Source organism: Myotis nattereri, assembly GCF_964212035.1.
Source record: "Myotis nattereri genome assembly, chromosome: 20".
In the NCBI taxonomy this organism is placed as follows: Eukaryota; Metazoa; Chordata; class Mammalia; order Chiroptera; family Vespertilionidae; genus Myotis; species Myotis nattereri.
Genome location: NC_138096.1, coordinates 13293077 through 13307060, shown reverse-complemented (window position 1 = coordinate 13307060; position 13984 = coordinate 13293077). Strand labels below are relative to the sequence as shown.

Here is a 13984-nt window from a genome sequence, read left to right as displayed (position 1 = left end):
AAAACAAAAAGCAGCAGGCCCAGATGGGTTCACTGGTAAATTCTAATATTTAAGGAACAAGTTATGCCAATTCTCTACAATCTCTTCTAGAAAATAGAAGCAGAGGGAATATTTCCCAACTCATTTTATGAGGCCAATATTACTCTAATACCACAATCAGGTAAACACATTACCAATAAAGCTACAGACATTGTGAATCCAACAATGCGTAAAAATAATTATGTACGTTGACCAAATGGGACTTATTCCAGTTATCTACATATGGTTCAACATTTAAAAATCAACTAATGTAATCTATCACCTCAAGGTTAAGGAAGAATAAGCATATAATCATATCAATAAATGGCATAAAAAGCATTTGACAAAATCCACCACTCATTCAGGATAAAAACTCTCAGGAAACTAGCAACAGAGGGGAACTTCCTCAACTTGATTAAGAAGCATCTACAAAAAAAATACCAAGAACATAATGATGAGGAACTATATCTTCTCCTCCTAATAACAGGGGCAGAGGAAAATGTCTCTTCTTACTACACCTATTCAACATCATATTAGAAGTACATATTGTATTTTTTAGTTATAAGCTCCTTGACCTGTGCCTAGGTGGTACAACAGATTAAGAAAGGCTCATGATAACTTGCCAACTTAACAGTAACAGATTTTACTTCTCAAGTGGAATTTGTGATGCGCAGTAACGTGTATGTGGTGGCACAACTGTGACATCCGTAAGAAACATTTTAAGGTATTGCCAGGATGTGCCACCATCCTGAAGGTTTAGCTCCTAATACAAATTGTGAGAAAAGAATCCGGGAGTGTGACTGGCATTTTCTGAGTTGGTAACTAGTTCTCATTATCACTTTTTTATTTTTATTTTTTGTATCATAAAATAATCTACTTGGAAGTTACACATCAGATATTCCATGAAATTTTACCTGGGTTTTAAAATCCCTTTTGGATTTTAAAACCAAGATGGCGACATAGGTAAACACCGGAGTTTGAAACCTTGAACAACCAATTCAAAAATACAACTAAAAGACGGAACGGACATCATCCAGAACCACAGGAAGGCCGGCTGAGTGGAAGTTCTACAACTAGGAGGAAAGAGAAAAACATACCGAGACTCAGAGGAGGTGCAGTGCTGAAGTAAAATACTAAGGTGCGGAGTGCATGCGGAGCAGGCTGGCTGGCGGCTGAGGGCACGGTTGTCGTTTTCAATCGGGAGGGAGTCTCAGGCTCTGAGCTCCAGTTCCGGGCGAGTCTCTAGGGGCCCAGACTCGTACGGGAGAAGTGGGACTGTCTGGCATCGCTCAGAACCCTAGGGCAGCTTTCTCTCCGAGGGGCTTGCAGCGGTTACTGGGACACTGAGTAGCAGAGCCTCTGAGGGCAAGACTGCGAGCAGCCATAATTGCTAACCCCGCCCAGTTGATCCCGTGGGACCCACCCCGCCCAAGCCCTGCAGGGAGACTTTTGCTGGATAGCCTCAGGCAAAGGCTAGATTAGCACCTCCCTAGAGATCCAGGAGCCAGGAAGCGCAGAGGTCAGAGTGGGACCATCCAGTTTGCAGCTCCATGGAACCATAAAAGACACTCTCAGGGGGCAGACTCAGTGAGCACCAAAGTCCCATCAAAGCAAGTCTAGCCCCAGAGGGGTGTCTCCAGCACAGAAGTTCTCCCACTGCAGACACAGCTGATTCTCACAGCCAATTGGCCTGGAGGTCAATTCCTCACAGTGATAACTACAACAATCAAGGCTTAACTACAACAAGAGTGTGCCGAAAGCCCACAAGGGGGTGCACCAAGAGTGTCTACCTCAGGTAACTGGGACACTTAGCAAAGAAAGGCACTCTACCGACACAGCGAAGCATAAAAAATGCCAAGACAAAGAAACAGGACACAAACAACAGAATTGGAGGGAAGCAAACTGTTGGATATAGAGTTCAAATCCACACTTTTAAGGTCTTTAAAGAACTGTCTAGAAGCCGCCAATAAATTTAATAAGGCCCTCGAAAAGACTGGTGAGGCCGCCGATAAATGTAGTGAGATCTTCAAGAAGACTGGTGAGACTGCCGATAAATGTAGTGAGATCTTCAAGAAGACTGGTGAGACCGCCGATAAATGTAGTGAGGTCCTCAAGAAATCTAATGAGACCCTTGATGTTGTGATGAAGAACCAACTAGAAATTAAGCATACACTGACTGAAATAAAGAATATTATACAGACTCCCAACTGCAGACCAACGGGTCGCAAGAATCAAATCAAAGATTTGAAATATGAAGAAGCATAAAACACCCAACCGGAAAAGCAAAATGAAAAACGAATCCAAAAATACGAAGATAGTATAAGGAGCCTCTGGGACAGCTTCAAGCATACCAACATCAGAATTATAGGGGTGCCAGAAGATGAGAGAGGACAAGAGATTGAAAACCTATTTGAAGAAATAATGACAGAAAACTTCCCCTACCTGGTGAAAGAAATAGACTTACAAGTCCAGGAAGCACAGAGAACCCCAAACAAAAGGAATCAAAAGAGGACCACACCAAGACACATCATAATTAAAATGCCAAGAGCAAAAGATAAAGAGAGAATCCTAAAAGCAGCAAGAGAAAGAAAATCAGTTACATATAAGGGAGTACCCATACCACTGTCAGCTGATTTCTCAACAGAAACTTTGCAGGCCAGAAGGGAGTGGCAAGAAATATTCAAAGTGATGAATAGCAAGAACCTAAAACCAAGACTACTTTATCCAGCAAAGCTATCATTCAGAAGTGAAGGCCAGATAAAGAGCTTCACAGATAAGAAAAAGCTAAAGGAGTTCATCACCACCAAACCAGTATTATATGAAATGCTGAAAGGTATCCTTTAAGAAGAGGAAGAAGAAAAAGGTAAAGATACAAATTATGAACAACAAATACACATCTATCAACAAGTGAATCTAAAAATCAAGTGAATAAATAATCTGATGAACAGTAAAAAAAATTAAATAAATAAAATAAAATCCCTTTTGCTTTAAGTCTCTGATACTTATTTTACTGAATTATACAGATGAATTTTATATTTGAAATTTTAAAAATTAAATACCCATCCTCCAGTTTTTCATCTGCATAATATATTCCTTTCTTCAGAAATGTATGTATGGTTGGCTTCTGTCCCAAAGTGGCAAAAAGCTTTGTAAGTACAAAGGAATTCTGGAAAAAAAAAATTATTTTTACTCTTTTCACAGACAAATTTACTTGGAAATTACATCATGTTATATTGCATCGATTATTTCAGTTAAGACACTTTATAAATTTACCTCATTTTCAATGTGCCGGTTTCTTTTTTTCTACCATCTGGCCCCCTTCCTCATTAGAATTTTATGAATTATAATGAAATCAGAATACAATTTCCAATATGTTGAATATACCATGCACAATCAGAATACTGAATGAATTGAGACTATGAGGACCCCTAAATAAATACCCTTAATTTTACTATCAATGGAATACATAATGGAGCTTCTAAAACTAATCTCTTAGAATTATTTCTACATGAGTCACCTCCAAAGCAACATACTCTTTCAAGGCAGGTTTCAAATGATATCTGGAGAGTTTAACAAAAATTCTCTTCGCAATAGACAGATATGACATGCTCCCTCTTTTTCTCAGAGATTTAAGGAGCAGTTGAATTGACTGGAATTATCCCTAATAAAGCATTTTTAGAATAGAGACAATAGTTTTATTAGGGGAATCCCTAGAACTAAAAAATCAGATGAGTGTGAGTCTAGAATTCCGTAGCTCCCTTCTTCCCTAATCCTCCAATAATGCTCCTGTTTGATTTTCTAGAAATATGTTAACCACCTACAAAGGAGCCTTTGAGGTTGCCATGATGAGCGTCAGTAAGGGTGTCGTCATTGGGACTATTCAGCGGTTCTCAACCTGTGGGTCGAAACCGCTTTGGCGGTCGAAGGACCCTTTCACAGGGGTCACCTAAGACCATCCTGCATACCAGATATTTACATGACGATTCATAACAGTAGCAACATTACAGTTATGAAGTAACAATGAAAATAATTTTATGGTTGGGTCACAACATGAGGAACTGTATTTAAAGGGACAGAAGGTTGAGAACCACTGGACTACAGGGTCACCCAATAGGAGGATTCAACCTATTTTTGAAGAGTAAGTGTGGTGGTCATGGAAGGCCTCCTTGAGGAACACACATTTAATGATTTTGATAGAGAAATATAGGTTTGCCTGGGAAATAAAGAATAATATATATTTTTCTTTTGTTTCTGAAAATCGTATTCACTATTCAGAATTTTAAACGTAACTATCTTTCATATAACGGGAAAGGCAAAGAGTAAATGAAACATTCTTAATGTAGCTTGGATTAGATGGAAATAAAATATTATAAGCAACACACATAACAAGATGATAGAAAAAGGGACAGGCCAAGAAAAAGTTAGGACAATCATGTCCACAAACTTAAAAACATTTTTCATTAAAAGGGTGGTTCATGGTCATTAAAGGTAATTTTATAAATATAGAAAAATTACCACATAGAAATTACCAAAAATATAAAAACACATGGAGTATATTTTCTTAGGATTTATCAAATGTAGGCTACTGGTATATATTCATGTTATATAAACAGAAGTCTATATAAATGATAGCATGATATTCCACTGAGTGAATTATTATCATTGACTTAACAATCCCCTATTGGACATTTAGGTAGTTTTATTTTTTCATTATTGCTAATATTATTGCCATGAACACCATTAGATATACAGTCTTTTCCATAGTTAAGACTATTTCTCTTTGGATGTATATATATATATATATATATATATATATATATATATATATATATTTTTTTTTTTTTTTTTTCAGAGAGGAAGCGAGAGGTGGAAGAGGAGGAGAAAGAGGAGGAGGAGGAGGAGGTGGGGGGGGGGAGAGAGAGAGAGAGAGAGAGAGAGAGAGAGAGAGAGAGAGAGAGAGAGAAAATGAATCATCAATGATGCAAGAGAATCATTGATTGGCTGCCTCCTGAATGCCCCCTACTGGGGATCGATCCTGAAACCTCGATCCCGAAACCCAGGCATGTGACCTGACCTCCTGGTTCATAGGTAAAGGCTCAAGCACTGAGCCATGCCAGCCAGGCAGGACTATTTCTCTTTTGATTAGATTCTTGGAAGTGTGATTACTAGGTAAAAAATTATGAATACTACAGATTATCAAAATGATTTCTAAAAGGACTATGACAATTTACTTCATTATCAGTAATGCATAAGAGAATAAATTTCACTATGCTAGTGTAAACTTTTGCATTATTATTTTTTAAAGTATTTTTCTAGTTGTAACATAAATATCTGCCTTTGTGTCTCCGCTTATGCAACTGCTCATATCCTTTCTTCTCTACCCACACTGTAGGTTTCAAGTCAGGTATCTGCCTCCAAGATGCCTGCCATGATCAAATCAGGATGTTTTCACATGAGTAGTTTGAGGGAATTGTTTTAATGCTACAATTTTGATAAATCATCCACAAAATAATTCTGGCAAAATGTAAATTGTCTGTTTGGGTTTTCATCAGCCAATGTGTAATGTGCCTAAGAGACACCCAAGTCCTAACTATCCCTGACTCTTCATTCTTCTTTCTCTTCCATAAACATCTCTGACTGAACTGTAAATAATCACCAATTTTTAACGCATTTTGAACCTCAACCCATCTCTGACTCAATAAGAAACTGAACAGGTTTTTGAAAGATGACTTCAAGATAGATGCTCAGTGAACACCTATAAAGCACTTTAAAGAACAGCTTCTTCATGAATAATGATGTGCACAGAAATTGCAAAAAAATGCTCAGAAAAGAATTCTAAAGGAAAATTGATAATTATAGAGATAGAGCATAAACTCAACTTAGTGGATAATTAAAATGTATTTAGTTAGTTCTGGGCCACTTAAAATAAATTATTCACAGCCCTTAAAAAAGAAATGTAGCATATTATTTTATCTAGGATAATGTTTCCACCTACTAGTGATGGCACAACTGCATTCCATAGCAACTCATTTGGGTCAGCATTTTCTGGATCGTATATCCATATCTTGATAACCTACAAAACAAAATGTTTGCATTTCTTTAATTTTGGACAAACTGCATTTTTAGTTGTAGCAAAACATAACCATAAAAATGTTTATATATTTTAGAAACTTTGGTTATCTCATATTTTTTAAAAACTCAAAGCATTATGTGTTGTTTTTAAGTAAGTGAAACAACTCAAAGACATACGAAGGAAGAGTTAATAATATTCCTCTAAACACCTGAGGTAATTTTAAAACTTCACAGGAATGCTTATCTTTCTCTGAACTCACAAATAGACACAGTGCCCCACCCCACACACTCACACACATTTTACAAAGATAAAGTCCCACTACACAGGTTATTTGTAGCTTGCTTTTGCCACTCGATACACCATGGCCACCTCACTAGCTGTAGGTCTAATTCTTTCCTTTCTTGTTTATAAATTTAGCACCATGTGGGGAGAATGGTTTCAGCTCCTCCCTCTCCCATGGGTTGGAATCTTCACTTTCCAGCTGCAGAAACATCACCCCAGTCTACTAGGGATTATATTGTGTCTAATACCCTTAGCTCAGAATTCAAGCTTATATCTTTGGCTTTTAATTCTTTAATTATTTCTGACCAATAGAAAACTCCTTTACTTGTTTTTAAATTCTATACACACACACGTACCTGTATAATGTAAAAGGCAGTACTAGCATTATGTAAACATATTTTCTTTTTAAAAAAATGTTTTATTGATTTCAGAAAGAGGAAGGAAAAGGGAGAGAAACATCAATGATGAGAGAGAATCATTGATTGGCTGCCTTCTGCATGCCCCCTTACTGGGGAATCGAACCATGTTCTCCTGGTTCATGGGTTTACGGTCAACCATTGAGCTACACTGGCTGGGACAGACATAATATTTTCTAAAAGGCATTTCTGTGTTTTTTGAGTGAGGTGGAGGTTATTCTGCATTATTTGGGCGTGTAATATGTATTCTACTTGTAGAAGTTTCTATTTTCTATATTTAAATTCCTTATTCACAAATAATACTCTCTCTTGCTCTTTCATGCAAGAGTTATAACCATAATAAAACATTGCATGATGTGAATTGGATTTCGGACAGGAGTATAAACAGACACATTCAACCATCTGGATGCAACATAGGAAGCTTATTTATTATTATTATTTTTACTGCATCTTTTTCTAGTAAATCACTGCTTTTAGAAAATTAAAATATAGTGCTTTACCTTCCAAATATTATCACCTGATTTCAATTTAAAAATTTTGACCGTATCTATCATATATAATCATCCTCTCCTCCTTATGTTAAAGAACTTTGAACTCAAAAAAAAAAAAAGAACTTTGAACTCAAGACATTTATTGTCTTAAAAATTATTGAGCATTCCATAAAGCTTTTGTCTTATGTGGGTTACGTTTATCAATATGTATAACAAATTAAAAATATTTATTAATTTGTTTTAAAATTAAGATAAACATATTTACATGTTAACATAACCAACATGTTTTTATGAAAAAAATAACTATTTTCCAAACAAAAAAATAGTAAGAAGAATGGTTGTTTTACATTACAAAATCTTTTTAATATCTTGCTTCATAGAATAGCTGGATTTTCCTCTATGTTCCTCCATCAAGCTGCTTATGTGTTGTTCTGGTGAAAGCATATTGGGAGAATCTGTCCTCATTCAGATATGAAGTTGGAAAAGGGTAGACCTCCTGAGAAGGCCTGCGCCCTAAGGATCCTCAAACCATCCCTAGTACAATGCTCTATGCACATTTTGTTGAAAAATTAGTTTGGAAAATTCCTCTTTTGGTAATTATGGAAGATAAGAGAGAAAGAATATAGTAGTGACATATGAAGGATGTATAAAATTTAAAAAAGAAAACTTACCTGGGTTAAATTCTGATGGAAAGGACTGTTGGGAAAAAGAGGAATCATATGTTAGTAAACAGCATGCTAAATATTAGTTTGAATACTTTACTTTCAATATACATAACTAAATCTTAGAGTATTCCCTTTATATCCCAATAGAGATAAATTATTACGAGCTAAATGTAATAAAAGCCACATCTGGCTCTGGCTGAGTAGCTCAGTGGGTTAGAGTGTCATCCCAATACGCCAAAGTTGTGGCTTTGATTTCTGGTCAAGGGCACATCCAAGAAACAACCCATAGACACAGACAATAGTGTGTGATGGCCAGAGGGAAGGGTGGGAGCTGGGTGGAGGTATGCAAAAGGGTGGGAAATCGGGAAATCTTTAATAGTGTCAACAATGTAAAGTAAAAAAAAAAATCAACCAATAAATGCATAAGTGGAATAACAAATCAAAGTTTCTCTTCCCCCACCCCCAAAAAACCTACATACGTCTAAAATAAAATATAATTATGACTCTCATGTGTCTTCACAGAGGCTGAGGGGCCTGAATCTGCATGCTTCCTTAACAACAGTGCACATTCCCATAGCCAAGATGCATGACTAATCTTTTTTTAAAATCTGACATCATCACTTCACATCTGCAGCAACAGAAAAGCTCAACAGAACCAAAGGATGGTTCTCTGAAAAGGCTAATGAGATAGCTTTACCCCTAGGAAGAACAAGGAAACAGAAGGGAGACACAAATAAAAATGTTACAAAGGTAAGACATGAATCACTGCACCGATCTCAGAGGTTAAACAAAAATAAGAGGACATTATAGACAACTTTATGACATTGAAATTTATACTAGAATTGCTAACTGAAGACACAGTAAATTTCCAGAAAAATACTACTGGTGAAAATGGACTTTACAAGAATAAAAATTCCAAACTAGCAAACTAGCCATTAAATTAGGAAATCTTCCACATCCTCTCACCACAAAAAGAATCCAGATTCAAGTGGATTTCTATGCAAGTTTCCATCAAATACTCAAGGAATAAACATTTCCTATATTACACAAAATCTCTTAGAGGAAAGAAAAAAAAATGACTAATAACTTAAGTGATGAGTCCAGCATAGTCTTGGTACCAAAAGTAGAAAAGCATGGTATGAGGGGAGAAAAATCACAGGCCAACCCTCAACCCCACTCCTGAATATTCACACACACACACACACAACACTAAACAAAATATTAGCAAACATGAGTATAGAATCTTCTATTACCATCTTGATGTTTTCTACATGAAACCCTGTCTTTAAACATATTAAAAAATATTAGCAAACAAAATCTGTCAATATATATGAAAGAGAATTCATCAATACTAAATTGGATTATTCTAGAAATACAGGGTCAGTTTAAAATAGAAGCCCTAACTGGTTTGGCTCAGTGGACAGAGCGTCAGCCTGCAGACTCAAGGGTCCCAGGTTCAATTCCGGTCAAGGGCATGTACCTTGGTTGCGGGCACATCCCCAGTAGGGAGTGTGCAGGAGGCAGCTGATAGATGTTTCTCTCTCATCAATGTTTCTAACGCTCTATCCCTCTCCCTTACTCTCTGTAAAAAATCAATAAAATATATTTTAAAATAGAAATATTAGTGACTATTATTCCCCCAATAAACATAGTAAAGGAGAAAAGCCATATTAACTTTTAAGTGGAAACAAAAAAAACTTTAAATAAATTTCAACGCCAATTCATAAGAAAAATTCACCGCTAACTGGAATAAAAGGAAATTTCCTTAACTTGTAACCTGTAACAAATATTATACAAAATAATGAAATGATGACAGCCTCCCTTTAACATCAGAAATAAAACAAGGAGGCCTGCTATATAATCCTTCTAGATACACTGTATGTCAATCATGCAGTATAGAATAAAAGGAATAAAAGACATACTTGTTGGGAAAATATATTTTTAGGCTATATGATATATAAAAATTCCAAGCTAATATATAAGTAAATTATTAGAATTAATATAAGAATGTTATAAGGTTGCTGGATATAAAAATCAACATTCAAAAGTAAACTGCATTATATACAACAGGAAGTTCTGGTTAGAAAATGCAATTTTAAAAACTTCACTAAAATAGCAATAAAAATACAAAAGTATCAAGAAATAAGTCTAATAAAAATGTCCACCCCTAGCAAGTTTGGCTCGGAGGATAGAGCATCGGCCTGTGGACTGAAGGGTCCCAGATTCGATTTCTGTCAAGGACACATGCCCAGGTTGTGTGCTTGGTCCCCAGTAGGAGGTGTGGAGGTGGCAGGAGATCAATGACTCTCTCTCATCATTACGTTTCTATCTCTCTCTCCCTCCCCCTTCCTCTCTGAAATCAACAACAACAACAAAAAAATACATTTTTTAAAAGATGTCCAGGCATCCATATGAAAAAATTATGAAACTTAATTGGTAGACATGTAAAAGAATCTAAATACACGGAGGGTTATATATTACTAGCGGCCCGGTGCATGAATTCGTGCAAATTGAAAGGAAATTGATTAGAAGAAATATTTTAATATTGCTATTTGTCCTTTACTCTATAAGTGTCAACCAAATTCACAATTGACAATGACAGATGGAAACACACGCGTGCGACTGATGCCAACGAGAGCTTTAAATGAATCGCACATGTGTGAGTCAACTTAGCCTTTTATAAATATAGAATAAACTTGCCTAGTTAGACCTGCTTTCTGATTTAGCTAAACTTTTTCCCGCCCAGTGAGGCACCCCAACTTCTCGTTGAGGTAATTGTCAGCAACACAGCAGTAACTATCAACACGAAGCAGATTATTATTGTAGATCACGCAGGAAGAACAAAGGGTAAAATATTTAACTGCAGCAGTGTTTGACTATATTCTGCGCAGTCAGAAAACCTGAAGTTATTTTCAAGGTCCACCATTTCTTACTTCTTTTCAGTAGGGTCAAGTTTCTAAGCTTTCTAAATCTCCATTTTCCGGCTAATGAAAAGAAAATAGGATTCCACCGAGTCTCCTATCTACCTACTCCAGGACTTCTGTGAGGATCAAATGAGATGAGGCACGGGAACACGCTTCACAGACATGTGATTGCAGTGTAAAGTGTTTCCACCTGTGTTCCTGGGCTGAAGAAACTGCAAGGGGGTAGTCATCGCTAGGGAGAGGAAACCGGGCATTGCTATGTGATGTCATTACCAGGCACCCACAGCAACCATTTCCGGGTTGGGCGGGGCTGTGGGCTGCATTTTGCACCATGGGGTCTTGTCAGAGTTAGCTGCGATTTGGTGGGCTGTGGCTCTGGGGTAGTGGCGGGGCCTGTGTCCCACTTGGGGGAAGCCGAGTGTTGCTTTGTGGGCACCAAGTGTGCAGTGCCGTTTCTCTGTGTGTGTCATGGCAGCTCCTGCACTGAGCGTCTGCCCCTTGGTGGTCAGTGCACGTCATAGCAACCAGTCAGAAGGTGGGACGGACACTTAGCATATTAGCCTTTTAGATAGAGGCCTGGTGCACCAAATTTGTGCACAGGGGTGGGGTCCCTGAGCCCGGCCTGCACCCTCTCCAATCTGGGATCCCTTGGGGGATGTCCGACTGCCAGTTTAGGCCCGATCTGTGGGGGTCGGCCTAAAGCAGCAGTCGGACATCCCTCCCGCAATCTGGGACCGCTGGCTCCTAATCACTCACCTGCCTGCCTGGCTGATCACCCCTAACTGTTCGCCTGCCTTCCTGATCACCCCTAACTGCCTCTGTCTTGGCCCCCGCACCTGGGACCCAGGATTCCCTCCTCAGGCCAGCTGCAGGAACCCAGGACCTGGGCTTCCCTCTATCTGGCCAGCCGCAGCATGCAGGACCCAGAGTTTCCTCCTTCTGGCTGGCCACAGGCATCCAGGACTGGGCTGGCTTTGCTCAGGCCAGCCACAGGCACCTCGAACCCCAGGCAGCTTTGCCTGAGATGGCAGCAGGCACCTGGAACCTCTGATCACCCCTAACTGCTCCCCTGCCCGCCTGATCGCCCCTAACTACCTCTGCCTCAGCCCCTGCACCTGGGACCCACGGCCTACTCTGGAAGGACGTCTGGTCTAATTAGCATATTACCCTTTTATTAGTATATTCTTTTTTTTAAATTATATCTTTATTGTTCAGATTATTACATTTGTTCCTCTTTTTTCCCCCCCATAACTCCCCTCCTCCCAGTTCCCGCCCCACCCTCCGCCCTCACTCCCCACCCACTGTCCTCATCCATAGGTGCACGATTTTTGTCCAGTCTCTTCCCGAATCTCCCACACCCCTTTCCCCCCCAAGAATAGTCAGTCCATTCCCTTTCTATGTCCCTGATTCTATTATAATCACCAGTTCATTCTGTTCATCAGATTATTTATTCACTTGATTCTTAGATTCACTTGTTGATAGATGCATATTTGTTGTTCATAATTTGTATCTTTACCTTTTTCTTCCTCTTCCTCTTCTTAAAGGATACCTTTCAGCATTTCATATAATCCTGGTTTGGTGGTGATGAACTCCTTTAGCTTTTCCTTATCTGTGAAGCACTTTATCTGACCTTCAATTCTGAATGATAGCTTTGCTGGATAAAGTAATCTAGGTTGTAGGTTCTTTGTATTCATCACTTTGAATATTTCTTGCCACTCCCTTCTGGCCTGCAAAGTTTCTGTTGAGAAATCAGCTGACAGTCGTATGGGTATTCCCTTGTAGGTAACTGAGTTTCTTTCTCTTGCTGTTTTTAAGATTCTCTCTTTGTCTTTTGCTCTTGGCATTTTAATTATGATGTGTCTTGGTGTGGTCCTCTTTGGATTCCTTTTGTTTGGGGTTCTCCGCGCTTCTTGGACCTGTAAGTCCATTTCTTTCACCAGGTGGGGGAAGTTTTCTGTCATTATTTCTTCAAATAGGTTTTCAATATCTTGCTCTCTCTTATCTTCTGGCACCCCTATAATTCTGATGTTGGTACGCTTGAAGCTGTCCCAGAGGCTCCTTACACTATCCTCACATTTTTGGATTTTTTCATTTTGCTTTTCCGGTTGGGTGTTTTTTGCTTCCTCGCATTTCAAATCATTGACTTGATTCTTGCGCTCCTCTGTTCTGCTGTCGGGAGTCTGTATAATATTCGTTATTTCAGTCCGTGTATGCTTAATTTCTAGTTGGTTCCCCAATATAAGATCGAGGGTCTCATTAGTTTTCTTGTAGATCTCATTAAGTTTATCGGTGGCTTCTAAACAGTTCTTGAGAGACCTTAAAAGTGTGGTTCTGAACTCTATATCTTCCATTGACAATTTTGTCCTGTTTCTTTGTCTCCGCATTTTGTTATGCTTCCTTGGTGCACCCCCTAGTGGTCTTTGTGCGCAGTCTTATAGTTAAACCTTGATTGCTGTAGCTAATACCAGGGAGGGTTTGACCTCCAGGCCAAGTGGCTATGAGAATCAGCTGTGTCTGCAATGAGAGAACTTCTGTCCTCTAGGGAGGTGCTAATCTAGCCTTTGCCTGAGGCTATCCGGCAAATGCCTCTGTGCAGGCTTGGGCGGGGCGGGTCGCACAGGATCAACAGGGTGGGCCGGAGAGAGCAGTTATGGCCCCTCTCAGTCCTGTCCCCAGGGGCTCTGCCTCTCTGAGCCCCAGCAATGGCTGCAAACCTCGGAGAGAAAGCTGCACTCACTCTGACCGAAGCCAGACAGTCCCGCTTCTCCCGTTTGAGTCTGGGTCCCTAAAGACTCGCCAGGATCTGGAGCTCAGAGTCTGGGACTCCCTCGTGATTGAAAACGCCAACTGCGCCCTCTGCCGCCAGCCCGCTCCGCGCACTCCGCACCTCAGAATTTGACTTCAGCACTGCGCCTCCTCTGAGTGTCCGTATGCGTTTCTCTTTCCTCCTAGTTGTAGGACTTCCACTCAGCCAGCGTTCCTGTGGTTCTGGGTGATGTCCGTTCCGTTTTTTAGTTTCACTTTTGAAGTAGTTGTTCAAGGCAGCAAACTCCGGTGTTCTATTAGTATAGATTCTTGAGTAGACTTTCCAATTTGATTAAAATATTTAGAGAAA

The 13984-nt window shown here is 39.2% G+C and overlaps 1 protein-coding gene across 1 annotated transcript in view; it reads right to left on the bottom strand.

Moving 5' to 3' along the window:
* The window catches only part of LOC308535514 (cation channel sperm-associated auxiliary subunit epsilon-like), an 83153-nt gene that overhangs the window by 57832 nt on the left and 11337 nt on the right, over positions 1-13984 (bottom strand). Inside the window, exons 6-8 of the mRNA XM_081114432.1 lie at positions 7952-7976; positions 6014-6091; positions 3078-3184 (exon numbers count right to left, since the gene is read on the bottom strand). Of these exons, the coding sequence (XP_080970558.1) occupies positions 3078-3184; positions 6014-6091; positions 7952-7976 (210 nt within the window). The remainder of the gene's footprint in view (positions 1-3077; positions 3185-6013; positions 6092-7951; positions 7977-13984) is intronic.